At 41.9% G+C, this 27,733-nt stretch overlaps 1 protein-coding gene across 2 annotated transcripts in view; it reads right to left on the bottom strand.

Annotated features, from left to right (window-relative positions):
• Positions 1–6,418: 6,418 nt before the first annotated feature.
• The window catches only part of Kat6a (lysine acetyltransferase 6A), an 83,196-nt gene continuing 61,881 nt past the window's right edge, over positions 6,419–27,733 (bottom strand). For both annotated transcript variants that reach the window (XM_006982989.4, XM_076553637.1), the window contains 8 exons: positions 25,812–25,953; positions 24,050–24,211; positions 23,024–23,117; positions 20,528–20,759; positions 19,084–19,297; positions 16,508–17,119; positions 13,977–14,286; positions 6,419–11,756 (listed from right to left, as the gene is read on the bottom strand). In XM_006982989.4, coding sequence (XP_006983051.1) covers positions 9,100–11,756; positions 13,977–14,286; positions 16,508–17,119; positions 19,084–19,297; positions 20,528–20,759; positions 23,024–23,117; positions 24,050–24,211; positions 25,812–25,953 — 4,423 coding nt within the window. In that variant the 3' untranslated portion in view covers positions 6,419–9,099. The remainder of the gene's footprint in view (positions 11,757–13,976; positions 14,287–16,507; positions 17,120–19,083; positions 19,298–20,527; positions 20,760–23,023; positions 23,118–24,049; positions 24,212–25,811; positions 25,954–27,733) is intronic.

The raw sequence follows: 27,733 nt of genomic DNA on the forward strand, positions 1-27,733 counted from the left end.
TATGGAATCTACTTTTAAAAAGGAACTGCTTGTTTTAAATAAGATAAGTAATGAAAATTTTTTGGTCTGAGTTTATCAGATGTTACTGGACTGGACATTGTTAATATATATAATGGAGTTTTTATCTGAATCTGTCAAATGTTAATGGACTAGACATCATTAATGTAATTTTGGCTGTATATATTGCATATACTTATTGAAGATAGTTTTTCTTGTATTAGTTATAAGCTTTTTTAATTTTAGACAAAAAGAGAGGAGATGTGGGGGTATTGTGTTCCCCAAAATATTGTGTACCTTAATAAACTTACCTGGGGTCAGAGAACAGACAAGCCACTAGTTAGTCAGTGATAGCACACGCCTTTAATCCTAGCATTCCAGAGATAGAAATCCCTCTGGATCTGTGTGAGTTCAAGGCCACATTGGAAACAGCCAAGCATGGTGACATGCCTTTAATCCCAGAAAGCCAGCCTTTAATCCCAGGGAGTGGTGGTAGAAAGTAGAAAGATATATAAGGCGTGAGGACCAGAAACTAGAGGATTTTGGCTGGTTAAGATTTTGGCTGGTTAAGATTTTGGCTGGTTAAGCATTCAGCCTTTGGAGCAACATAGTTCAGCTGAGACCCATTCCGGATGAGGACTCAGAGGCTTCCAGTCTGAGGAAACAGGACCAGCTGAGGAACTGGCAAGGTGAGATAGCTGTGGTTTGTTCTGTCTCTCTGATCTACCAGCATGGACCCCAATAACTCGCCTCAGGTTTGATTTTATTAATAAGAACTTTTAAGATTCATGCTACAATTCCCCCATGGGCATGCCCACAGGCCAATGTGATGAAGAAATTTTTCAACTGAGGTTCCTTCTTCCTGGGTGTGTCAAGTTGACAACCAAGATTAACCATCACAACATGTATGTATAATAATTTTGTTTTACCCACATATTATTTTCACATTTGCTGGTTTACAATTGGAAAAGTGGAGGCTGGCAAGATGGCTTAGAGGGTAAAAGCACACATGCATGTGCACACACACACACACACATTCATACACCAAAAAAAATTAAAATGTAGTAAGAATTTTAAATTGGAAAAGCAGTATTTTGGCTATATCAACAGATCCTAGGAGAAAAACACAGAAGAAAATTGATGAAACTCAATATTCTTTCATGATGAAAACTCCTACGAAGCTGAGATCAAGACCTGTCCCCATCACATCGTTATCACTGGGCTGAGTAAGGTCTAACCTATTTCTGTCACAGAAGATAAGATACACTGTTCCACACAGAACCAACCAAGACAGAGTGATAAAAATGAAAAACATCTTAAACGCAAACATATTCAGTGAGGAGAAGAATCAATACTGTTACAATGTTAACAAATTGATTCTTAGGATAAATGTAATCACAATAAAATATCAATAGGATTGTTTAACAGTCTGAAAGCTAATTATAAAAAGATATGGATGTCTGGAAAGCCTAGAAGAATCCATCACTCTGAAGAAGAAGAAAAGTAAGAGGTCCTGTTTGATGTAATATGAACATTTATTTAAGAGCTACAGTTAAGACAAGACACATATATAGACCAATGGCAGACGATATTGTCCAGAAATAGACCATATAGACATCATGTTGTGCAGTGGAGAATGAGTAAATGTTGTGGGAATCACATGTATGCACGGGGAAAAGTAAAATGGCCCCCAGTCATATATCATGAGCAAAATTAATTTATATGTGTTAAAGATTTAACCATGTAGCCGGGTGGCAATGGTGCACATCATTAATCCCAGCACCCAGGCAGATCTCTATGAGTTCGAGGCCAGCCTGGTCTACAGAGTGAGATCCAGGACAGGCACCAAAACTACACAGAGAAACCCAGTCTTGAAAAACAAAAACAAAAACAAAAACAAAAAAAACAAAACAACAACAACAAAAAGATTTAACCATGTAAGCCAAACAATGAAGCTGTTAGAAATTACAGAGAAATATAACTACTCTTAGAGTAGGGAAAGTCTGCTGGAAGGAGTATGAGTTGTCAGTTAAAACTGGACAATTTTAGGCCAGTCAAGTGGCCGCTCTCCACCAGCTCTGTCTGCCCTTTAGAAGAGCTTTTCTTTGCAGCAGGAGGCTCTGCTGGGCACACTTAACTTCGTGGTCTGTGGGCTGAGCAGGTCTCTCACACTCCTGAGTTCATACAGCCTGGATGACCAAGAATCTAGTCGAGGAGTGTCTTCCAGATGTGCTGGGACTACAGGGAGCAAACACAGCCCCAAGAGCATTCAAAACCCACCTAGCATTAAACGTTCTCTGCTGGAGGAACGAGGCCGTGGAAGTCAAGTACTTACTTGGAGTCTGAAGCTTTTTAAAAGGTGCCTGTAATGCCACAAATGTGCACCAGGGGACCCATGTGGGATTCAACAGAGCAGCGTCATTTGCAATAACCTAACTGGAAAGAGCCTAAATATTTGCTAACTTTAGAATGTGTACATTTTTGTGTAGTCACGTGATAAAATAGCGTACAGTGACAGTAATGACCAGAGGCGTCGAGCATCTTAAATCTCCTAAGAGTTAAGGGACACCAAGTGCAAAGCCAAAATGTCTAATGCCACTTCTATTAAGTTCAAAACCAGTAAAATGAAAGAACACTATGGTAATTAGAATGTACAAGAGATCATAAAGTAGTATTTAAGAAATATGTAACTGTGAGGATGGTGATCATCTCTGGTTGGTAAGGAAAGCGAGGGTGAAGACGGCGTTCCAGGTCAGGTAGAGAACCACTAGGCTGTTCTTATTTTAGAACCTAATTTTTTCCCATGGATATTCACTTTATAAAAGCTACATGGCTACACATGGTTTAGATCCTTCTACACATACGTTATTTGCCATAGAAAAGGTTTAATCAGGAAAGATTATTGGGTGCGTGCTGGAAGATGGCTCAGGAGTTGAGAGCACTGTCTGCTCTTCCAGAGGACTCACGTTTGATTCCCAACACCCACACATGGTGGCTCACAACTTGTCTGTAACTCCAGTCCCAGGGGATCCAACACCCTCTTCTTACCTTCACAGGCACTGCATGTATGTGATACACAAGCATACAGGCAGGGAAAACATCCATACACATAAATGTTAAAAAAAAAAAAAAAACACTAAAAAGGAGCTTGGCATGGTGGCACATACCTTTAATCCCAGCACTTGGGACACACAGATGAGATGATCTCTGTGAGTTCTAGGCCAGCCTTGTCTACACCAGCCTGTTATACATAGTGATTTCCAGGACAGCCAGAGCTACATAGTGAGACCTTGTCACCATTAAAGCAAAATCTAAAAAAGAAAGACATATAGGAACAAAGTCCCCCTTAATCATACTGTTTAAGATTAGTATGCTTTCCCAGTGAGAAATTCCTCCTCCACAAATTTAAGAATTCACAAAAGAAAAGCTCTTTATTATAGTGCTTGTCCAGCTCTGGCTAATGCTCAAAGAGGAGGTGGACTCCGATTTACTAACTTATATGTCTTAGGCTTATGCATTCCACATACGCTGTCATTTTTATATCTCTTTCATGTTCCGGCTCCGGATTACATTTTAAACAGAGAAAGGAGACTGCAAGTTTGCTCACTTTCAGCGGATAGGAGATCTATACAGCAAAGACATTGCCAGGATTACTTAAGTCTATCAGTATTGTTTTTGAATGCTTGTTACCTGGGGTCATCTTGCCCGCCTGGTAGATTCTTCTTCCCTATACCCTTATGCCTCTTCCTCCTTAGCACTGGTCTACAAGGGTGCATGTGGCACTGTGATGCCTGGCTTTTACTTTAGTAACAGATCACTTGAACAATTAGGAGTTGGTTGTTCATAGGGCACTGCCTCAGACTGTTTAAAAAGGTCCCGAAGGGCGATCTAAATGTGAAAGGTGTGGTGAGTGATGGCTTGTCTTCCAACATTAAGCGGCTGTCCATTTTTTAATGCATATTAATAGATATTCCAGGTATGTGCACCAGTGCTGTGCACATTCTAAGAACAGGCAGATATATACATACAATTAAAGATGCCTGGCTACCGTTAACACCATCCCAGAGAACACAGTATAAATGTAGCATTGGGAATGTCTGTTTAGCATAGTAAAATGTCAGTGTTTTTCACTGAAATAACAAGAATGTGTATTTACTCAGAATGTGTATTTATACTGGCCACAGGGAAACAATCCACTATGGCTTTCTGTTCTGTATTCTAAAACTCTCAAATGAAAGCCCACCATACCCCTGGGCTTTTCCTATTTCAAGTATAAAATCAAGCTGACACCTTTCTGAAGATTTATGCAATATGTCCACCACTATTTAGACTCCTTATTAAGACAGTGAGGAATTTTCATTAAGCCCCAATTTGTAGCTGCCACTCCGGAAAAAGAAACCATGAACAACCATCCACTCACTGGTCTGTGCTGCGTTATATAACCACACCACCTTACATAAGCCTGACCCTCAACAGAGAGGCATTAACAAACGGGGTGGGTTTGCTCTGGGGAGGGTCTGCTTTTCACTGGACGAGCGTGCTCACTCGTTCTACACATTTGCCCAATGAAGAGCATTACCATAGTCTTTTATTTGCGGACCTGTTTCAGGGTTCCCCCAAGCCCACCGCTTTGCCCCATTCAAGCCCCATGCTCGGTTCTGCCAAGGGCAGTCGTTTGTTTTCTACTTACTGCTCCTTCAAATGATCATCACTAATGGCCCACTTCTTGCCTATTATTAAGATTAGAGCAACATGAAACAAAGTGACTCGACCAAACTGTACTTAGGGATAGCTAAAGTAATTTTCACTTCATGAGCTCTTACTGTCAGCCGCACGAAACTTTGGGATTCGGTGAGAACAGACAGCTGTCACCAAACTACAAAGGAAGACGGAACCTACTGGGGTACTCTAATTTCAAGGACCGTGGCTCCTGGCACTCTGGAGATTGGACACACGACAGTGCGTTGTCAGTTTGTAGGTCAGGACCCTCAAATAGTATTAATCCAGTTGATGACCACTTTCCTTCCACACCTCCCATCTGGAGCTCCTCTCTATGCAGAGACCATTTATGATGTGGCTATAAACGGGCCCATTTTAAAATACAAACAGAAAACAGAGGTGTCAAGAATGTTTATACCTTCTGGTTTCATTATCTCCTTTGCAGAAAGACCAGAAATTACTTTATGTGGAATTAACTGAAAGCCTGCACTCAGCAGTAGCAAAGCAACGTTTTGACACCCACAAAGAATGGGGTAGTGCAGTGACAGACTGCGAACCAGTTAAGGCAGTAAGTCAAGAAAGGGATCCAACCATCTGGAGATGACAGACCCGTCATGTTTCATTTCAATAGCACGAGGCTTAGACCCAGTGTCCACTATGATCCACGTATGCTTCCTTAATTGCTAACTTGATGTGCCAGGCCCTATGAAGCTGGTGATCACTTAAACCCACTCCCACCTCATCCCTCTACCACAGGAGAGTAAGGCCAACTTCCCAAGCTAAGTCTCGTTTTCTGGACTGTTTTATGTACACAATTCTAAGTGGGAAAAGGTTAAGTATAGTAACTCAGAACACACACAGGAGGAGAAGGGCAGCTCTTTCTAGATCACAACCCAGGAACACAAGAGATAATGCCTTCCTTTCAAAGTCCTGAGTATATTGGTGGTTCCCAGATTTTATGCACCTAAAATCCTGCATGCATACAGGACATAGAAGTAGACACTGTCTATGGCAACAAGGAGTGACAGAATGGAAGAGGTGAGGAAGGGGAGGTGAGGAAGAGGGAGGGGATATGTTAATATACAATATATACTTGGATGAAAATTTAAAAAGCTAACACAGCAGCAGTGTACTGGAATGGAGTGGATCCGGTCCTCAGAGAAACTCACTTTAAACTTAAAAAGAGACTGAATTAAGTATTTGGCTGTTTCTAAGATGAATTTTTTATGATAAATAATAAATCATAAGGAAAAAGTAATTATAAAATAACTTACACAAAATTGCATAGGTAACTGTTATTACAGCTGTGTTTCGTTTTGTGTGAGGATAAATTATGACCCCTTTAGGTTTTCAAATATTTTTCTCCAGAAAATTCAAAGTCAAGTTACTATATTTTCTTTAGAAAAAGGGAAAATAAAAATCCAACACCCCTTTGAGGTAGAAGCAGGCAGATTTGTTCGAGGCCACCTTGGTCTATAGCAAGTTCTAGGTCAGCTAGGCCTACAATAGTGAGACCCTGCCTAAAAACAATCCCCACCCCACAGCTTTGCTGGTATTTGAACATTTACATAAGTGGACATTATAATTTCAAAGCAAAAGACACGAGTAGGAAAAAGGTTAATACGCACAAGTCTCTGTGTGTGACAAGAATCCCGGAGAGTCTGCAACGTCTGGGAGAAAAATTCCACATGCAAGACAGACATCCAAAATGGCTCAACATAATTTATTTTTTTATGTTAAAATGTACAGAGTTTTTTTGAAAGTACTTGCTAGAAAGGGGGAAAAAGATATTACATACAAGGAGAGGAAGGGAGGCTACCTGGCCAGGAGCGCATGACATGGAGAAATACAAAAGCATCTAGGCATCCCTCCCTCGCTTACAGTCACCAGGAACAAAGTACAAAGAGGTTACAAAACAGGAAAAGCAAATATAAACAGACAGGAATAGACTGAGTTTGTACATGCGGCTTTTAGAGGCATCTGGAGCTCTATTCACACTCTCTAGAGATCTCTTTAAAGAGAATTTTTATCTTTCTTAAAATAGTTTTTAATATTCTACAACAAAGATAAAAAATTTTAAAGATGGAATGAAATGAAAAAGCTCTTATTTTAAAAGGCATCAAAGTCACTAACAAGTGAGTTTTTAAATTTCTTTTTTTAGAAGATTACCCAAGTTATCTTGCTAAAAATACATTTTTTTTAAAACAGAAGTGAAAAAATGACAGGTACCAATATTACCGTGTTGGATAATTTCTTTTATAATATAGAAAAGAACATATTTTTTCTACAATAGTTCTACAGTCACAAAGAGGTTTGTGGAAAAGGGAGCTGCCTGATTGAATTTAGAAAGAAAGAAAGAGAAAAACCAAACACATCTGCAAACCAACAGAAACTGAATTCACGGCCCTCATTTCAACAGCTTCTCCTTCTGCCTTGACCCCCCCTCCTCCCGAACAGACCTCCCTTCCCCCCTCCCGTCCCTGCCCCATCCCATCAGGAAGCAATGACACAGCTGGAGATGTCGGAGGGCAGCACAGTGCACATTCTACAGAGATGACTGGGAACTGGAACAGTATATACAGAGAAACCGGGTCCTACGCAGCCTTGCACATGCTCAGAGCTGACAGCGTACAGTGTGGAATTCTGCTTTTCTATCTAACACACTTAATTGAGAAAGCCAATTAAGGTATATAAAAAAGCCCAACAAACCTGTGCATTTGAAAAAAATGTAATGCCTAATCAGTACTTTAAAAATTTATCTATATAAAATGTACAAATAAAGGAGAGAATTTATGCTTACAGGTATTTCTTTAAGCATTATGTTCTCCTTTTGGATATTTGACTGCACATACCAAGTGGTATAATAGTTTCCATCTTCTAATGATGGAATATATAATGTATATATATAATTATAATTATATATATAATTTTTTTCTTTTTTTTTCCTTTTTCTTTTTTTTCTTTTTTTCTTTTTCTTTTTTTTTTCTTTTTTTTTTTTTACCTATCCCTGGAGCAAGTGAGAAGAGAATGGGCAAAGTAGTTAAACGACACGTGAGCATCCTGAAGCCCTGCTGCCCAGATGTGCCCTACTATGCTGGTGGTGAGGCTCTCCTTGCTCGGAACTCACAGGAGAGCGGCTAGTGCACACTGGTTCATGGGGATGGGCTCAGGATCTCAAGACAAAACAAAAACGAGAGGTATGCATCATTTCTGCAGCTATAAAAGTCACACCATCATCTCCCTTTGGACTCATTCTGCACCAGGTATTTTCCTAAATCACTGATACTACAGTCATTCCTGGAAACTGTATGGATAAAATGTGATAGGCAAATCACAGGGGCTTGCTCTGAGGGTTACCAGAGTCAAAGGCGCAAGCACAAGACCCTTAGTCCATATTTCCAAGTACATACTAAACACAGGAGGTGCGTGGAGTGTGCAGGTTATGGCTGATTCCCCAGGTGGTAAACCCAAGAGGCTCTTGATTGACAGCTCTCTTTTGATTGGCAGCTCTCTTTGATTGGTAACTGACCACCTGTGTCCTCCACAGGCTGGGGTAGGACTGCAGACAGCTCTCCTCTGAGATTCTGCTGTCAAGTGAGACTTACAGTATTTTTGTGTCTCTGAGTGCTGAGTGGGAATATTAAAAAAAAAAAAAAAGAATTATATTACACTTGATTCAAGAAAAACAGGTATTCCAATGAAGTCTACCTAGAAACACTCTTGGGGAAAGGTTTCCAGAGGTGTGTGTTTGTATAGGGAGGGGAGGGAATTTTACAAGGAGAAGCACTTCCTGCCTCACTTTATTATTAATAATAATAACAATAACATTAAGTTTAAGGAGCTTGGGCTGTTCTCCCTGTCCCCACCCCAGACTCCCCTAAGTGCCTCCTGCTGGAATGAAGTGGGAAATGAAAGGGTGGGTTGAGGAAAAGGGTCTGGGTGACCCTTGAGATGTATCTATAACATTTAAAAACGACAACATCGGGGGCTGCAGACAGTGAGGGGACACACACTGTAAAATAAAATAAACTCACGCTTACATAAATTCTGTCCATGTGGTATATAAACAAAGTAAGGCTCCTTTTAATTATGAAAAGATTTTGTGCATGTTTCCCCTACCCAAATCCATTTTTAGATGAGTTCTACTGTAAAACGCTCAAGACTGTGAAGAAAACAAAAACCTAAAACAATGTTGAACCCCCAAAAAGAGATCAGGTTTTCTAAAAACAAAACAGTAATAATAATAATAAACCAAAGAAAAATTCCTCTAACTCTACAGTAATATTTTAACTGGAAAAAAGGTCCATTTTTTCTCTGGTTTGTCAGTATAAAAAGTTCCTTTATTTATATGTATTTAAGCTTTTGACTGCAAGTCCACCTCGCTCATCTCCTCATGTAAGGTCCATTAAGTGACTGCTTGGGCACACCGGCAGCATTCATGTAGCTATGATGGGAGGGGCCAGTGTACATCATGTTCCCATGAGGGTTTGGCTGCATAGGCTGCTGGGTATAGGCCTGGCTCCCCATCATTCCCATCTGCATCTGCATAGGATACTGTGCTGTCTGGTTCATGTAGGCAGAGTTACTATGGTAACTGCTGTTCATCATGGGCTGTGTCATTCGATAGCTGTTCATGGCATTCAAGGTGTTCATATTCATGGAATTGACATTATAGGCTGGAGTGGGCATTAAATTAACCCCCATATTCATGCCACGCTGAACAGCCAATGCACGAGGGCCAGCCTGCATGGCAACTGCTGGCGGGCTGCGGCCATATAGCTGTTGTTGGTGTGCAGTTGCAGAGGGTAAAGGTGCAGACTTGGAGCGGATAGAAATGTGCCCCTTGACTGGCATCTGCCCTTGCAACCTCTGAGTGTGAGGAATGCCAATGTTAGTGGCAGACATGTTGCACTGTAGCAGAGGTGATGTGAGGTTCATAGTAGTAGATGCCAAGTTTGGGGGTGGAGTCATAGTGGCTTGTGCTTGAGGGGTCCCAGCTAAGGGATGAGATGGAGCTAACTGAGCCAGTCCAGTATTAGACAGAGAAACACTGGTTGCATAGGAAGTCACAGCCGGAGAGTGACTGTAAGGCATGGCATGAGGGTCCATAATGGTGTTAGTCAGCTGCTGCAACTTGGCTAGACTGAAGGTGGCTGATGGTTGAGAGTAGCTGCCAGCACCAAAATCCCCTGGAATCCTCTCGTAGATACTGATGTTCCCAGTGCTTCCCGACTCTGGTATCTCCATAATCATTGGAGCTGCAGTGAAGCTGTTGTTCATACTGCACTGTGACAGAGGAGGCTGTTGCTGGGGTGGGGGTGGGGGCTGGGGCTGCTGCTGGGGTGGTGGGGGCTGCTGTTGCTGCTGCGGCTGTGGTGGGGGAGGCTGCGGTGCTGGTTGTTGTTGTTGCTGCTGCTGCTGCTGCTGTGGTGGCGGTGGCGGCGGCGGTGGTGGCGGGGGCTGCTGGTTACTGGGAGGCCTTTCCACCACACAAGTCTGAGGTGACTTGATATTGCAGTTGGCAGCAGCAGGCTGGACACTGTTCTGTTGCAGCATGCTACAGCTGTTGCCCATGTTTGCCATCTGCTGAGTAACAACACAACTGTTCTGGGTGAGGCTGCTTGAAGACGACAACCCACCATAGGAGCAGCTGCTCTGAGAGGAGCTATTCCCACAGATGCTGCTGCCCATGGTGGAATCGTAACTGCTTGGGTTCTCATAGTTCTCTGTGGTGCTCTCGATGCTGCCCAGGTCACTGAAGCCACTGTCCACCACCTGCTGAGAGTGGTCAGATACGGAAGGCACATCCATCATGGGGCTGGTCTCCATGTTCTGCATAGAGGGTGCGGACAGCGACCCTTGCTCTGGGCTGATCTGTGTGTAGCCACTCTCCAGGGCAGGCACGCTGGGGCTGCTGACTGACCGAACTGACTGACTAGGATGAGACGGAATGGAGGACATTGGGCTATTATGCTCGGAAACGTGGCAGTCTTCGACCATTGACATCTGAGGGTCCTCGTCAGTGTGAGTGTAACTCTGTAGAGTCTGGCAGGCGGCAAGAGTCTCCTCACAGTCCTGGTAGGCTCCTTCATGCTCACTGCTTTCTTCTTGAGTCAAAGACTGCACTGCTTGTACAGTCTCCAGGTCCAGTTCACTGTGTGGGATCTCTTCCTCCTCTTTTAGCTCAATTAATTCTTCTTTAGTGTTTGAGTCTTCCTCGTGGTCCTCCTCAGACCCTGGCATGGTCTCTGATACCACAGATGCCTCATGGGAAGGCTGTTCCTCTTCAGAATCCGGTTCAGTTTCATCCTTCTCCTTTATATTCTCCCTACTGTCCTGCATGTTTGCATCTAAAAAAGACTCCTGAATGCCAGGCTCCTCCTTGTGCTCCTCTCTGGCTGGCTGCTCCTCTGGCTCTTTTGTCTTTAGAGAGTCTAGATGGCCATCATCCTCATCATCAGCATCGTGGTCTTCATTCTCGTTCGCCTCTGCAGTCACTTCATCGTCTTCCTCTTGCTCCTGTTCTTCCAACTCCTGAGGCTCCTCCTCCGATTGCCTCTGCTCTTCCAAGGGCTTCTCATCTTCCTCATCGGCCTCGGGTTCTTTGGGTTCAGCCTCGGGGCTGTTGCTGCTGTCCAATGGGGACATGGCTCTAACGTCGCTGCTAGTCGTATCCTCTTCCTCCTCGGCCTCCTCGTCGGCTTCTGTATGCATCTCCTCCTTCCTTTCTTCCAACAAGGGCAAGTCCTCCTTTACCTCAACGGTTTCTTCATTTTCTTGAGTTCTGGGTTTACGTCCCGGTTTAATGGGAACTATGGGCTCAATTATGCACTCTTGCGTAGAAACTGCTATGATTTCCTGATTCAATTTAAAGCCCGGTTTTCGTCCAGGTCTTTTCTTCCAGTGGACAGGTTTTCGGCTCTTGCCTTTGGGCCATCCCTTTTTCTTTTTCATGGGTGTAGAGGTATCTGGCTCAAGTGAAGAAGCACTGTTCACGTCACATTTTCTCAAAAGAGAGACTGGCTTCAGGATAGGAGTGTCTGTACAGAGAAGATAAGAGAGTAAAGACGGGTTACAAGACAAGTATTTCTGAGACCAACATGTACAAGAGAAGAATCTAAGGAATAAAGCTAATTCATGATCCATAAAGTTGCACAATCAACTGGCAAAACAATGGAACGATTGTGGGCAACATGATTCTACCACCTACAAGTTAACAGCAGTTTGAGGCCAAACTCTATGAAGATACATGTAACTAACAGCAGGAGTGTCACCACTAAGGGAGAAATCAGCTTCTTTTGTTTGCTTTTCTGTTACCTCTTTGTTTTTTTTGTTTCATTTTGTTTTGTTTTAGTTTCTACGAATTCATTACTTGAAGTGGGATCATAAGTCAATTCCTGTAGAGCACAACTGAGCCGTCCCCTGTAAACAATTGTTAGTCAATGTGTTTATATGGGAACATGTAGTGCTAAACAAGTAAGGAAAAGTCAAAGTGCCAATAATATTCAGAGGGAATAAATTCAGCATTGGCATTACTTTTTCCAAATTGTGGCAAAATATATGTAAGATAGAATTTTCATCCTTTTAGAGTGGAGTCCAGTGGCATTAAATACATTCTCAATTACTACTAATGTTTAAAGACATCAGCGTTGAGGGCAAGTCAAAGGTGTGTGTTTGTGGTATAACTGGGAAGTCAACAAAGGCAATAGCTTTTGAGAGGAAACTGTCAAGGTCACAGGAGCTTACACGTGGGATGCCATTACTGTGACGCACAGTGATCAAGACAGAGCATCAGGTGCCAGTCCACACCAAAACAAGACAAAAAAAGGTGAGTCTCCTAGATCTACATCAATATGTAAGAGTAAAACTCTGGATTATGATTATAACAAGCAAAGACTTTAATGATGACTACGTTAAAAGCACCTATCATATCATAAGCCTTAAAATAAAAAAAATGTACTGGGTATGGTGTGGATTTCAACACTTAGGAGGCTAAGGCAAGTGGGTCACAAATTTGAGGGCAGCATGGTCTTCCTATCTAGACTGTGTCACACACACTCCTAACTCTTTCATCTCTCCTGCCACATGCACATTCACATGCATGCACATGCATACACATACACACCATATATACATACGCCCACACAAGTATACATACACACATATACATACACACATACACATATATACACATGCATACACATATACATTCATACCACACACAAAGGACTTTTTTCTTTGGCGTGGTTTTGGTTCTAGGGACTGAATTCAGGGCCCATCACCACCAAGCTATATCTCCTGTCAGAAAAATCCAAGTTCTATCTACTAGGTTTCAAGTCAAGATTTCAAGAAAATAAAATAAAAAGTTCCACTAACTAAAGCAAAAGATAAATTAAAAGCAACATTGAGCACCTAGATTTCTTCAAATTCACCTGTGAAAATAAAAAGCTCAGATGGAGGCCGTTCACAGCAGGTAACAATGCAGTGTAGGCAACACAATCCTTCATAAAACTAGGTTAGGATGCCAAAGTCTAGTTTCTTCCTGCCTCGTATCACGTGAGCCTCAGCTGCTGTCTATCTGAATGTGAAGTAAAGTATTTTAAGAGTAAATGACTGGAAGCTGAGCTACAGCATGTAACTTAGCCTGTTCTGATGTTGTTGCCACTTAGGAGAGATGCACAGCTGGTTGCTGGGTTGTGCACCTGTGACCCCAGAACTGAACAGGCCGAGGCAGGCCAGACCTCTGTACAGCAAGTGTCTTAAATAACAAACAACAAAAAGAAATGGACTACTGACTGAGTAAGACACATCAGAGGCTGGATTCGGAAGGTTCCTGAACAGAGGACAGAAGTTCCCACTGATGTTCAGAGTACCTCCTTAGCATTCCTTCTTTAGCAGAGGTGACTCAGCACCTGTCTTAAGCACTCAGCATGCAGAATGAGCAAAGCAGACTAACAACAGAGACCACACAGCCTAGTAATCACCTTGAACTGAAGAGTCAGATAAAATCCTAGACAATATTGGACAAAAAGAACTTCGGACAGTAGGACTTCCTGCAGAGCCAAGAACAGGTCCAGATTAAAGAAACAAATGCAGAAGTGGATATGGCTCTATCCCATGCAACCCGCAGGGGTCACTAGCCCTTCCCCCCTTCCTGCCTAGTGAGTCATCTTCATTTCCCCCCTCTGTAGAGGGCTGTAGCTGTCCTGCTGTCTACTGAAAGACACAGGAAACCCTGTGAGTGAGTTCTATAAACATACCGTCCACATCATCTGACTCCTCTTCTTCTTCCTCATCTTTAGATGGCCTCTTAGAGGACTGACACCTAAGGACGTCCTGTGAGGACAAGCGATGGAAGTACCCTCTGGGGAAGAGCTCGTTCTCATCCTCATCCTCCTCGTCTTCATCAATCTCAAATGTAGGCTCCAGTCTCGGCATTGGTCTCTCAGAGTCAGAGTCTTCAAACGGTTCATCTAAAACCTCAGTGGTCTCAGAAATAGTTTCTGTGACTACACTGCTATTGTGGTGTTTCCGCTTGCGGACTCTTCTTCTTCGGTGAAGAATTGGTTTCTATTTAGTAAAGAAAGCAGGTATTTTACTTAAAATAATACACACTTTCTTCTGCTATAACATATTTAAAATAAAGATGAAGTTTGCCGGAAGGTATTTTCCTAAAGATAAAATAAAGCATTAAGGACACAAAGATGTGGGTCAAGAAGACGGCTCCAGAGCCAAAGGTGCTTGCTGGCAAACTGGGCAACCTAACCACCTGGGTTCAACCCTCAGATCCCATGGTCAAGGGGGAACTACATCCTCAGGGTTGTCCTCTGACCTCTCCACCTCTGCTATGGCACAAGCCCACACTCACATCCACACACACACTCACAAAGAGATCTCAGATGTTAAATACAATTTTATGATATAAAAAGCAAGTGTGTCCAAAGAGTAGATGTTGTTAGTGCACTGTTACTAGTTCAGTTACACTGCATACTCTAAGGAGTCATCTGCTTCAACAATGAAGTACTTCAGATGCGACTCCCTTAACTTTTGTTCAGGAGCAAAAGGAAGAGAAACACTGCATCTCAAATGCCCCATGCAGTCAGCAGATCAATAAATCTGCATGCCCTGTGAGGAAACCAGTTCAAGTGGAGCACAGAAATGCAGAGCAGAAATGTGTTCCCTGGTGTCAAAGGAAACAAAGACACTGTATGGAACATGGCGCATCTTTATACCGGGCTGATCTAATAGCTGACACTACTCAGTGATGTCACCGAGTAATAGACAATAATCCAGGGATGACTGAATCAAATCCTCATTCCACAGAGACTAGAAAAGCTAGTGCTTACTCAGGTTCATACATCTAAGCATTGTTGTAAAACAACCTATTGGGTCTCCTTTAAGTGAATTTCGAGAATGTCTAAGTACTCTGCATACAATTTCACTGGCTGTTAAAATATTTATTATGTTTTCCACATAAGAAAATAGCATATTTGTTTTACGACATAAATAGTAAAGATAAGCCCTAGGCTGGCAAAGATATATTCTTTATAATCATGCAATCAACAGTAGAGATAATCAGTTTAGTTTTTCTCTACTTCAAAATCTGAGACTTTTCAAGTTACATTAAAAATGGCTCTGCTCCTTAGAGAAGGGCTCATTCTACAGCTGAGGCACGAGCTATCCAAGATGAATTTGGAATGTCTTGTGGTGTCAGAGAGGGCTATACAAAGCAAACCCCCGTGACAATGATACTAGGAGTATACACAAAACTAAGGAACCTCCAAACGGCCAGTGCTGGTGGGAGGAGCTAAGAAGTAAGTTTCAAACAGTGTTTTAAACTGGAGTATCAGGTCCTTCTGATAAAGACAGCAGAAAAGACACACCTCTAATCTATGCAGACGCTCTGCTCGTAGAGTAACCACACACATCTTAAGTAGGATTTGCATACAATGTCTCCACTACAGTATGAAAAGGAGGGAAAAAAATAACAACAGCAGAGAAACCCAATAGGGTTGACATCAACAAAATGTCTGATATTTTAACTGATTCATTGCATATACTATATTGTATAATACCTGTTATATATTGTGATGAGAATAGTGCTTCTTTGCCTTCCTCTAAATACATTACCTCATTCTAACTAATGAGGGAAAATGTATAAAATACTTGACCTCACAACCTTCAAGGCTGTATCAAACAAGCGAAGTCTGAGAAACTCACAACCCAGAAGAACCTGGAGAGAACACTAACTGTGACATGGAATGCTGGATGGGATCCTAACCAGAAAAAGGCCATTCAGACAAACTAGAAATCTGAAAAGAGCACGGTCTTTACTAACTAATATACGTGTCGTAGATCACGAACTCTGACAAATGTGCATGGCAGAGGGACTGGGTTTGGGGCATATGAGAACTCTGCGTATTGTCTTTGCAATAATAGTGTAAATCTAAAAAACACAGTCCCTAAAGGTATTCCTTAAAAGAGCGTTGCTACAGAAAAGAACGATTTCATGGCATTGGGTGAGAATGTAGCCGCCTGCATTCTGACTGGCTTGGGCAATGTGGAGGTGTACACCGCATTCTGGGATATGTCTGGCAAAGAGTGGCCAGTGCCCTCCTACCAGAAACTTGACTTTCCATGACTTCAGTTATTTGCTTTCCAGAGTCTCAAGTTTCAAGCTTATAAACTACCGCACATGAACCTGGGTATGCTCCATTTCAGAACTACAGGACAGAGCAGACCTACATAACTCGTCACCGCTACAGGAGGACAAGACAGAGAGAGGAATCACCTTTCTTTTCAGTGTGGGCTTTGTGAGAACTGGTGGTGAGCTGGAGCGGGGGCTTTCTGGCTCCTCTTCCTCCTCCTCCTCCTCCTCACTGCTCTCACTGAAGCCTCTGAAGACAGTCCTGTCCCCACCCCTGTAGCAGCACGGCAGTCTATCACTTCCTTCCGGCACTCTGCACTTGACGGTCTCGGGGCTTTTCTTCAGCTGTCCTCGCCACAGCTCAACACTCTCACTCAATCTCCCCTTGGTGACGTCAGCTTTTCCGTCTGCTTGCACTTGAGACGCTGCCGACGGTTCTTCAATTTCAGGGTATTGCTCTTGGGAGGTTTCTGATTTTTCCTCACATTCTCCATATTGTTCCTGAGGAGTTGATAACGTCTCATCCACAAGCACCTTGGAATCTTTATCACCAAAACGTTCCTGGGTCTTTCTGTTCTTCCTCCCACAGCGGCCCCTCCGAAGGGGTTGGCTATTGGCAGGAAGACTGTCCCGGGGAAGGGCCTGTTTGCTCAAACGTGAAGTACTGGCCAGCTCCTTCACTTCTGGTTTCTTTTCACTTTCTATTAAAGAGGAAGAATCTTGATCTTTGTTCTCCCGAGACACAGACTTCCCCACCTAATTAAGGAAAACAAAACAAAACAAATAAAACCAGCGCTGGTTAATTTTTCAGTCTGTTTGTTTGAGATAAGAAAACAGAACTTTAGGAAGAAAATTATTAAATATTGAATAGTTGCCATGAATGTGTTCTCCTTGCTGGGTACTTTTTAAAATGTATTTCTGTGTGTGATTAGTTTAATTCTCACAATAAACAATGAAGTATTATGATACTATTCTGTAAATGAAGTAACTGAGGCACAAATCCAAACATCTGACTCTAGGTCTTGTGCTCAGAACCACTATGAAATATCACCTTTGATATCAAAGTCGGTGTTTGTGGTCTATGGATAGAAGATGAAATTAAACGTTTTCTAAAAATGAAAATTGATGCACAAGGAAGAACAGGCTAGCACAGTGGTTCCCACCCTTCCTGATGCTGTGACCCTTTAATACAGCTCCTCATGCTGTGGTGACCCCCAACCACAAAGCTATTTTCATTGCTACTTCACAACTGTCATTTTGCTACTGTTAAAATAGCAAGGTAAAGATCTGTGTTTTCTGACGGTCTTAGGCAACTCCTGTGAAATGGTCTTTCAACACCTCAGGGGTCATGCATGACTACTGGACTGTAAGAACATAGGCAAGAATTAGACATTTGAGAAATATGGAATTTTTACAATTTTTTCTGGAATATTTAATTTAAATTAAAATGCAATAAAGTAGATGAAATCTCTCTCTCTCTCTCTCTCTCGCTCTCATTAAAGGAGGACATAAGGGATAAAAGCACTACTTAAAAAACAGAGTGGGCCGGGCGGTGGTGGCGCACGCCTTTAATCCCAGCACTTGGGAGGCAGAGCCAGGCGGATCTCTGTGAGTTCGAGGCCAGCCTGGGCTACCAAGTGAGTTCCAGGAAAGGCGCAAAGCTACACAGAGAAACCCTGTCTCGAAAAACCAAAAAAAAAAAAAAAAACAGAGTGGAAGGAGAACCCAAACAAGTTACATGTCCCCTGAAGAAGAGGACTGCAGCCACACACCACATCCATCACTAATGCTCTGAAGCCATCCACACAGTCAGTGAGACTCTAGTGTTCTACTGAGAACACGGGCAGGCTTACACTATCCCTTAGTGTTCTACTTGAAGGAAAAGTGTTTTTATTTTATTTTATTTTAACAGCTGTCATATTCAGACTCAATTCAGATCCTTCAGTTATTATATAGCTTGAAATGTACCTCTTACTGGTACTCGGGTAAATGTTAGTCATAATTAACACATTGCGAGAAACCTAATAGTTTTCTAATGCTCTAAGCCTTATTAAAAAAATGTAAATAAGAGCAAATATTCCAGAAATTTCTACTATGAAAATAAAACACTAATGTGTTGGTGTGACTATTTGTGTCCATGTTTGCATGTGTGTATGTATGTACAAGCTCACACTCACTTGTGGATGTGCATACGGAGAGGAGAGGACAACTTTGGATACCCTCCCTAAGGAATGCCATCTTCTTATTTTTTAAAAAGATTTATTTCTATGTGAATGAGTGTATGCTTGTGCACCACATGCTTGCGTGTCTGAGGAGGCCAGAAGAGGGTGTTGGCACCCCTATACTGGAATTACAGATGGCTGTGAGCTGCCAGGCATCTCACAGGAATTGAACCTGGGTCCTCTAAATCACTGAGCCATCTCTCCAGCCCTTCTACCTTATTCTATGAGACAGGGTCTCTCTGAGACTTGAGACCTGCCAAGGCTGGCCAGTTAGCTTGAGGGTCCCCCTCTCCACCTCCCCAGCACTGGGATTACAAGTGGGCACCACTGTGGCCAGGTTCTTAAGATGGGTTCCAGGGTCCAACCAAGTCCCCTAGTTTGATTAATCTTAACAACTAAGCATCTATCTCCCCAGTCCTCTAGTAAGGACATCTGTTGGAAAGGCATCATAATACATACTACAAATATTCATAAAAGCTGTAACAAACCAGACCATACCCTTCCAGTGGTCTCTAATTCTCTTTCTTGGTCTTGGGGTTCTTCTTTGTCTCCTTCATCAGCCTCCTCCTCTTCTTCCTCTGAGACAACAGAGTTGGAGACGATGACTGGAGTCCAGCGTAAGCATTCTGGATCTACATCTACAGGTCGAAGATTTAGCTGAAGCTTTGCCATATGATCCTGGATAAGTTTTTCCCGGCGGATAATCACAAATCTACAACCAGAGAAAAGTTTATAGCAATCAACAATGTAACATGATAAGATAATGAACAGTGAGACACAACTCATCAAAGACCCTAGAGGTGACAGCTTCAAAAATAGCTGTTGGAATCGGGTGGTGGTGTCACACGCCTTTAATCCCAGCACTCGGGAGACAGAGACAGGCAGATCTCTGTGAGTTTGAGGCCAGCCTGGTCTACAGAGCAAGATCCAGGACAGGCTCCAAAGCTACACAAAGAAACCCTGTCTCAAAAAACCAAAAAAAAAAAAGTCTATTGGAAAGATAAAACACTGCCGAGCAGTAGCAGCACATGCCTTTAATCCCAGCACTTGGGAGGCAGTGAGTTTGAGGCTAGTCTGGTCTACAGAGTGAGTTCCAGGACATCCAGGGCTGTTACAGAGAAATCCTGTCTCAAAAAACCAGAAAAAAGAAAGAAAGAAAGAAAGAGAGAGAGGGGGGAGGAAGGGAGGGAGGGAGGGAGGGAGGGAGAGAGAGAGAGAGAGAGAGAGAGAGAGAGAGAGAGAGAGAGAGAGAGAGAGAGAAAGAAAGAAAGAAAGAAAGAAAGAAAGAAAGAAAGAAAGAAAGAAAGAAAGAAAGAAAGAAAGAAAGAAAGAAAGAAAGAAAGAAAAGATGAAACATGAACTGTGTCAGCCTGTGAGGAGTTAGGTAAGAAAGGTAAGTGGGGCACACTCCACACTACAGGCTGACTCACACTGGCCTGCTCACTAACTCAGACCTCACCACCCTTTTCCCTTGCTCATCTGACACTTTTCCTAGTTTCCATTTATTCAGCTCAAATATTTTTTCCCCAGTAACCTGACCATTTTAAGCAAAAGTAAATTCTGTCCTTCCCTTTAATATATATTTCACTTAGTGGCATTTACATGGGCAGTTAATGAAGTAAAATGAACATATTCTACTTAATGACATTATTTTTAGAGCTGTTATTTCACATTGGGGGAGAGGAAGCTCTCAATACTAGCAGATAAACAATACAGTGGCTTAGGTGCCGACTTTATAGGCTAGAAAAAGTCTGTGTGTTCATCAGACCCAATCACCACACAAAGTGGTGATTCAGCAGCACATGTACTATTGAAGCCGAATTACATCAGTATTCGGCTGTCTGATCCCAAACTTACATCATCACCTTTTCCTTAACCAGCAGCTCCTTCGTCAACCTAATCCCATTTCCAAGGTATACAAAGGGGTGTGACAGACACTCACTGGTCACTGCGGAAGTCCAGCATTCGCAGGTGGTGGAGTGTGGAAGTAATGTCTTGAGGACAGACCCCAGTCAACTTGCTTAGCTTCTTAATGCTGATTTGTTTATCGTTTTGGTGATAAAGGCACTCCAATATTACACTTTTCCAGTAAGCCATGTAGGAAAGACGACCTAGATCTGACAGTGGTTTCTCAGGGGACCCTGCTTGGCCTTCACGCTTAGATAACAAATAACCTGGGGAGCCCGAATTACAAACATGTCAGAGACCTTAAAAACATCAATGTTCCTGTATACAATCAACCAACCCAAGTACTATCATCAACGTTAATTTCAAAGACAAATACCTTCAAAAAATAGAGAATAGACCTTTAAAACTGCTTTAAAACAATTTGCAGGGAAGGTTATATGTTTAATATACTGAACACTGAATTATATTTTCTCTACAGTCAATATGTCACCTTGTTAAAATACGAAAACTGCTAAAAAACAAAAGTTTCTCTACAAGCTGCACTAGTAAGATTAAAGCAACAATGCTGTTTAATTTCCATGTATTACTAGGGGAGATGGGGGGGAAATCTTTGTTTTGTTTGGACCACTAGAGAACAAGACTCTGTGACCTGAGAAGGACACAGGGGTGCCTTGGTTTTGTGCAATCCTGTTAAGACTGTGGCTCCTTCTGTGAAGGTACTGTTGGTCATTTCTCCCCTCCCCTCCCCTTGGGAAGGAAGCATGAGTGTACCCCTGGGAGCATGCTATGACATTACTCTTTCCTCTAGTTTAGTGCATAGCATTCAAGAACTGGAATAAAGAGAAGGGGCAAAAGTTCTCAGAAAAAAATCATTGAAAACAGAAACAGTAGAAAAGTTGCTTTTGTCATTATGGAATGAGTATTTAATATCAGTCTAAGAACAGTAATCTGGAAAAATATATTACACTAGAAAAAGTTAAAATACACAGTCATCATACTTGTTTACATGCCTCAAAATATGAGTTAATCTAAGTATATTTCCCTAACCTTGTTCATTTGAGATAAGGTCTTTCTTATGCAGGCAGGTGTGAAATTTGGGAGTCAGCCTCCTCATTGTTGTGACTACATGGATGCAACACCCATGCCCACCTCCACACACACAAATTAGTCAATATGGTCAAAAGCCAAGTAAACCAAGCTTAAATGGCCCAGATAAGAATTAGTTTGTCAGCCTGGCGGTGGTGTCGCATGCTTTTAATCCCAGCACTCAGGAGGCTGAGGCAAGCGGATCTCTGTGAGTTTGAGGCCAGCCTGAGCTACAAAGTGAGTTCCAGGAAAAGCTCCAAAGCTACACAAGGGAAACCGTGTCTTGAAAAACCAAAAAAAGAATTAGTTTCTCAGGACTAGAATCAAAACCCTAAGTTTGGCCAGGCACATGCCTTTAATTCCAGTATTTGGGAGGAGCCAGAGGTAGGCAGATCTTTGTATGTTCCAGGCCAGCCAGGGAGTCATAGTGGGACCCTGACTCAAAATAACAAAATAAACACTCAATATCCTTAATCTGATCCATTATTTCCACATAGGCTCTTTTCAATATTTTCTAAAATTATCACTGTGAAACATAATGTACATTTCACCATTATCTCTTTAGGACTATTGGCTTTGACTTTTTAACTCAGATGAAATTATTTCCTGTAAGATTCACTTTTAGGGCATTTAAAGCTGGGCCATGTACTTTTTAACATTAGGTAGAGCCGTAACTAAACACACACGCATTTCCTCAGATGACGGGGATAATGGAAAGAGGCAGTGCTGCACTTCCTTCTGAACATCTGTTTAGTAGTTATGCAATGTTTCCAACACGGCTGTGGATTAGTGCTACTGCATATAACTAAGTCCTACTGGAAATCAACAGCTGCACATTAAAGACATTTACTGCTGATCTCATAAAAACTGCATCAAACAAATCTTGTTTAAACTTGTATATGCATGTGTTCGTGTGTGTGGAGCAGATGCATGTGCCATAGCATGCATGCGGAGGTCAGAGAGCAACAGGCAGAGGGTGGCTCTCTTTTCCACCATGTGTGATACAGGGATGAAGCTCAAGTCATTTGGTCTGGCAGCAGGTGCTTTTACTCACTGAGCCATTTCGCTGGCCCCAACAAAACTGTATCTGGTATTAGTTATTAAAAAAATGATTTTGTGTTAAGCCAAAGGAAAAAAGACCGTGGCTTTAAGTTTAAGAAGCACACACAACAATAAATATGACGAGAAATGGCAAGATGGCTCAGCAGGTAAAGGTGTTACTGCTAAGGTGATGACTTGAGTTCAATCTTCAGGACACACAGGAGGAAAGGAAAAACCAAGTCCTGCAAGCTGTCCTCTGAGTTCCACATGCATCCTGGGGGACATAACAAATGTTTAAAACAGAGAAACAAAGAAATATAAGAAACTTACAAATCTTTAAATATATATACCCAACAACTCCACAGGAAGAAAGAATGAGAAAATATGTTAATGCAATCCTTACTGAAATCGATGAGAAATCTGCCGTAGCCCTTACGTTGGTATTGGGGAAGAATCATTATGCAAGAGACATTGTATTTCTGTTGGCAATGCTTTTCCTGGTAGAGAAAACAGAAGCCAAGTTTTATAATAATAGATGGGTAAAGCTGAATAGTAGTGCTAATCATTAATAATCAAACACTACCAGCCAAAACCAGTCATGGTCCTTAGGGAATAGCAATGCACAGCAAGAAAATGCCTCTGGGAGAAGGCAGGGCAATGTTCATCACTACCACAGATGCAAAGCAACCACCTCAGGACAGTAGTAACAAAAAACACAATGATGCCATCCAATACTACCAGCCACTAAAAACCAAAGTACTGATGCCCAAGGTCAGCAAAGGAACCTGAGCTCCCAGGAATCGGCAGCACCTTGTCGGCAGCTCCACCCCAGTGAAATATTCCAGGCAGCTCCTGCACTGCTAGAAAGGCCAGGCTACCATGGATTGTATACTTAACTGTATGTAAAATATTCCTAAATGTGGGGCACAAATAGAGTTTCATAAAATAGCTGATATATTTCCAATCTTATTTAACTAAGAAGGTAGCCCTAAAGACCTCTTATAAACTAGGATATTCCAGTAATCTGTTTTGTACACTTAAAACAGAGACTTGCTTCGGAATATATCTGTCATACAGTCTGACGAGAAACTGTATTTCCATGCCTAAAAATCCACTTAGAGTATTTCTGTTGCTAATGAGCTTCAAGAGGTAATGATGGTGTTTACTTCACAAGCTCTGTCTCTTAGCATCATGGGATTAGAGCTCAGGTTAGAGATTTTCCTCTTGAGTATACCAGTAGTTCTTTTTTCCTAGGAGAATAGTCTGCTGAATGTTACCAGGCATCTTCTAGCAGTTGATAAGTTTCTCAATGCTCCTTCTAAAGCTAAAAGGTACCCCAAGATTTTATATTGTTGTCCCTTCCTGAGAATCAGCAGAGATTGTCCCAAATTTCTAGGTGAATTCAAACTTTTTAAAATGACATACTTACTTTAGAAAAGTAGCCAACAAGGTGGCAGCCCTTGACATCATTCTGTGTTAGAACATAGAAAAGGAATGGCTCCACGTCATAATAGAGTGTTTTGTGGTCAAGAAACAACTTTGCCAAGAGACACAGATTTTGACAATAAATGGTACTCACATTCCCATCAACCTAAAGGAAAAAAACAAACAAAACAAAAAAGTGGTCAGGAAAATGTCCTTTGGTTTTAGAGTTACACACATCAGCAACACGCATCACTCAGTACCCTTGGTCTAGCCTAAGTGATCAGAATACATGGCCTAAATGCTACCCTCTGAAATGGCAGTATGACAATATTTGCTGTTCAAAGATGACCAAACACATAAGATCTTAAACCTCAACAAAACATGAATAGGTAAGGAGGTGAGAACCTAGATTTGAAATGGCATTTTTGCTTTTCTAAAAAGTTAACTTCAGGGATACTTCAGATGGCAAGCTTCATTTTCAAAAGTATTTAACAAACAGTCTAAATGTAATCTCTTCTAAAATGTACTTACTAGGGAAAATATAATGAGACTGAGATCCCGGCAGCAGCCTGATACAGTACTGTCTGCCCACCATGATCTGGCACAGCCCCAGACAGAATTACAGAGGGAGTGCTAATTACTGCCACTCAGAAGTGCCAGGCAGTGTGTCTTAGGTGAGCATCTGGCAAAGGAGCCTCAAGGGGGCTGAGATCAGCACACATTCTGTCCATCCCGATATCTCCGCGCTTGTCTATGAAAATGCTGATGGACCCCATACTAGCTATCTCAAGACAGTGCCACACTAACTGCACTCTAGGTGAGCTGCCTTACTATGAGTTTCTATAGAACACATACCTATTATATGGAAAGGTCAAGAAGCAATTGGCTGCTGAGTACTCTCAAGCAATACTGTATAGTACACTTGACACTTCTGATGCCCAGGTGACATGCTCCCCTCTACTGATGAACTAAATGGGTCATAAAGTGAGAGAGACAGTAGAGATGCAGAGCATCTGAAAATCTATCACTACATTAATTAACAGGACCCAACATACAAGTACTCAATACTTAGCTCTCAGCCATACAACTGTGGACCAAGAACTTAAAGACCACTGTTAATGATAACACAGAATCACAGACACAGTGTAACTCATACCGTCATCCTATCAACCCACTACGATTTACTAATGCTACTAAACACACTTCCAGAAGATGGTCTTTTTGAATAACAGAAACACTTTAGTAACTGTTGTTTTTGTTTTGCTTCCCTCCTCCCCCCCCCCCCCCCCGAGACTGTAGCTCAGGTTGGCCTGGAACTCACTGTGTAGCCCAGGCTGGCCTCAAATTCATGGCAACCCTCCTGCCTCAGCCTTCTGAGATTATAGGCATAAGCCAATATTCCTGGTTTACAAATCCTTTCTAAATGCTCTATTTTACAGATCTATTTTTATCACATCCGTAGCACAATGTAAAATTGGCTGGCATTTTGTCAAATGGAATCTTAAAAATTTCAATTAGCAGTATTGTTCCCTTTTAGTGATACATAACATACTAAGCTACATTATGCCTGGCCTGACATTTTTGAGTCAATGAAATTAGAGTAATTTATTGTAAGGTCAAGCTGGTGGACTTGGTGCCATCTGAACTGGCCTAGTTCTGCTTCTCACATTCATGAATCGTCTGACTTCGGAGTGAATGAACAACAGGTCACAGAGAGCACTGGTTTTGAAATGGTCAGGAAGACAGGTACTAGACAGCTACCTTACCTCAAAGACAGAAATATTATTCTTTCGGTAAATCTCATTGGCAGGAGGATGGAACCAACCACATTTCTTCATGTGCTGCTGTAGAATAGTTCTACTTTTCATATATTTTAGACAGAACTCACAAAGATACAATTTAGGCAGCCTGCAAATGATAATTAAAATAGGGCTTTATATGGTATAGATCTTCAATCTCCATGACTCTCAGCTCTGCTCTGTCTCACTACCACCGTGTTAAAGAGTGGGAAGAAGAGGCGCTGGTGAGACCAGTCGGTCCCTGGTCAAAGGCACCTGCTGCTAAGCCTGACAATCGGAGGGATTCCCCTGACAGACATGGTGGAAGGAAGAAATGACTCCCACAAGTTGTCCTCTGATTTCTGTGTGCCACCCCCAAAATAAAAAAGAATTAACTTTAAAAAAAGTGGTAAGAATGGAGCATTATCTCTAGGGGAGGGGGGGCACCCCGAACTTTAGATAGCAGCGTGGCACGAGGGTGAACGTGAGAATCAAGACACCTAGTTCAGTGAGCTTCCGAGTAGATTACTAATTCCCTAGCTTTTTACGTCAATCAACAGACCTGAAAAAACTCACATTAGTTATCCCTGAACAATCTCCAATAAGCAGAATAAATATATAGATTCGTAATTCCTTATTTACTTCTTCATTCATGTTGTAGATTTCAGTAAATAAGCTCTTGAATACTTACCAGGTATCAGACTCTGTACTAGAGACATATAAGTGTATATGTAGTACTGGGCAAATGGACATGAAGTGTACAATGTAAAAACATACTTTGTGAGTGCTTTTAACTATGAAACTGTAACACTGAGTATGTTTCGGGAAGTAAAGCTCTACTATATACATGTCCTTTCTGCCCCTAAAGCTCTATTTCTTTCCTTCCATAGTTTAAACAACAACAAAAACAAATAACATTGTATGAAACTCTGTCAATCAAAAGTTTATTATTCTGGGCAGGGCATGGTGACATATGTATTTAATCCAAGCACTCCAGAGGCAGAGGTAGGCAGATCTCTTGAGTTCAAGGCCAGCGAGGACTATATAGTGAGACCCTGTCTATTCAAAAATAAACGAATAAATGAAATGAATGAATGAATGAATGAAAAAAAATCACTCTGGGCTGTTAAGATATATAGATAGCCGTACAATCCTGATGACCTGAGTCAGTCTCTGGAAAACAAAAATTGGGGTGCTGTGTGAAGGGTGTTGGATAGTTAGCTCAGTGGCAGAGCACTCCCAAGTGCAAGGTGGCCTTGGGTTATGTTTCTAGCTTCAAAAATAAATAAAAAGACAAAAGCCAGGTGTGGTGGTGCACACCTTTAATCCCAGCACTTGGGAGGCAGAGGCAGATGCATCTCTGCCTCTGAGTTTTAGGCCAGACAAGGCTACACAGTGAGAACCTGTCTGAAACAAAACAAAAAACAAAGACAAAAAAAAAAAAATCACAACATCAGGATGTGGTAGCTTGCATTGGTAATCCCAGCATTCCTATGGCAAGACAGGAGAATTGCCCAGGAACTTTTGGGTTGGCTAGCCCGAAGTACAGAGCCAGCAGCAGAAATGAGACCCAACCTCAACAAGGTGGAAGCAGAGACCAAAAAGTTGTCTCCAGATCTCCACATCTGTGCCATGGCCCACACATGTGTGTGTATACACACACACACACACACACACACACACACACACACACACACACAAATTTTAAAAAGGCTGTAAAAGTATTACTCAGCAAGTAACATTAAGGCTTAAAATTATTTTTTCAGGTATTTTCATCTCAGTTGCTAATTTACATTAACTGACTAGCCTTGCAGCTATAATAGTAGTTTATGTTTTAAAAGAAGTCTAATAGTCTTTGGCCCATTCATAATGTATACAAGGGGCCAAGCAGGAGCATCACAAATTAGCAA

This window comes from Peromyscus maniculatus, chromosome 17, assembly GCF_049852395.1.
Source record: "Peromyscus maniculatus bairdii isolate BWxNUB_F1_BW_parent chromosome 17, HU_Pman_BW_mat_3.1, whole genome shotgun sequence".
Classification (NCBI taxonomy): domain Eukaryota; kingdom Metazoa; phylum Chordata; class Mammalia; order Rodentia; family Cricetidae; genus Peromyscus; species Peromyscus maniculatus.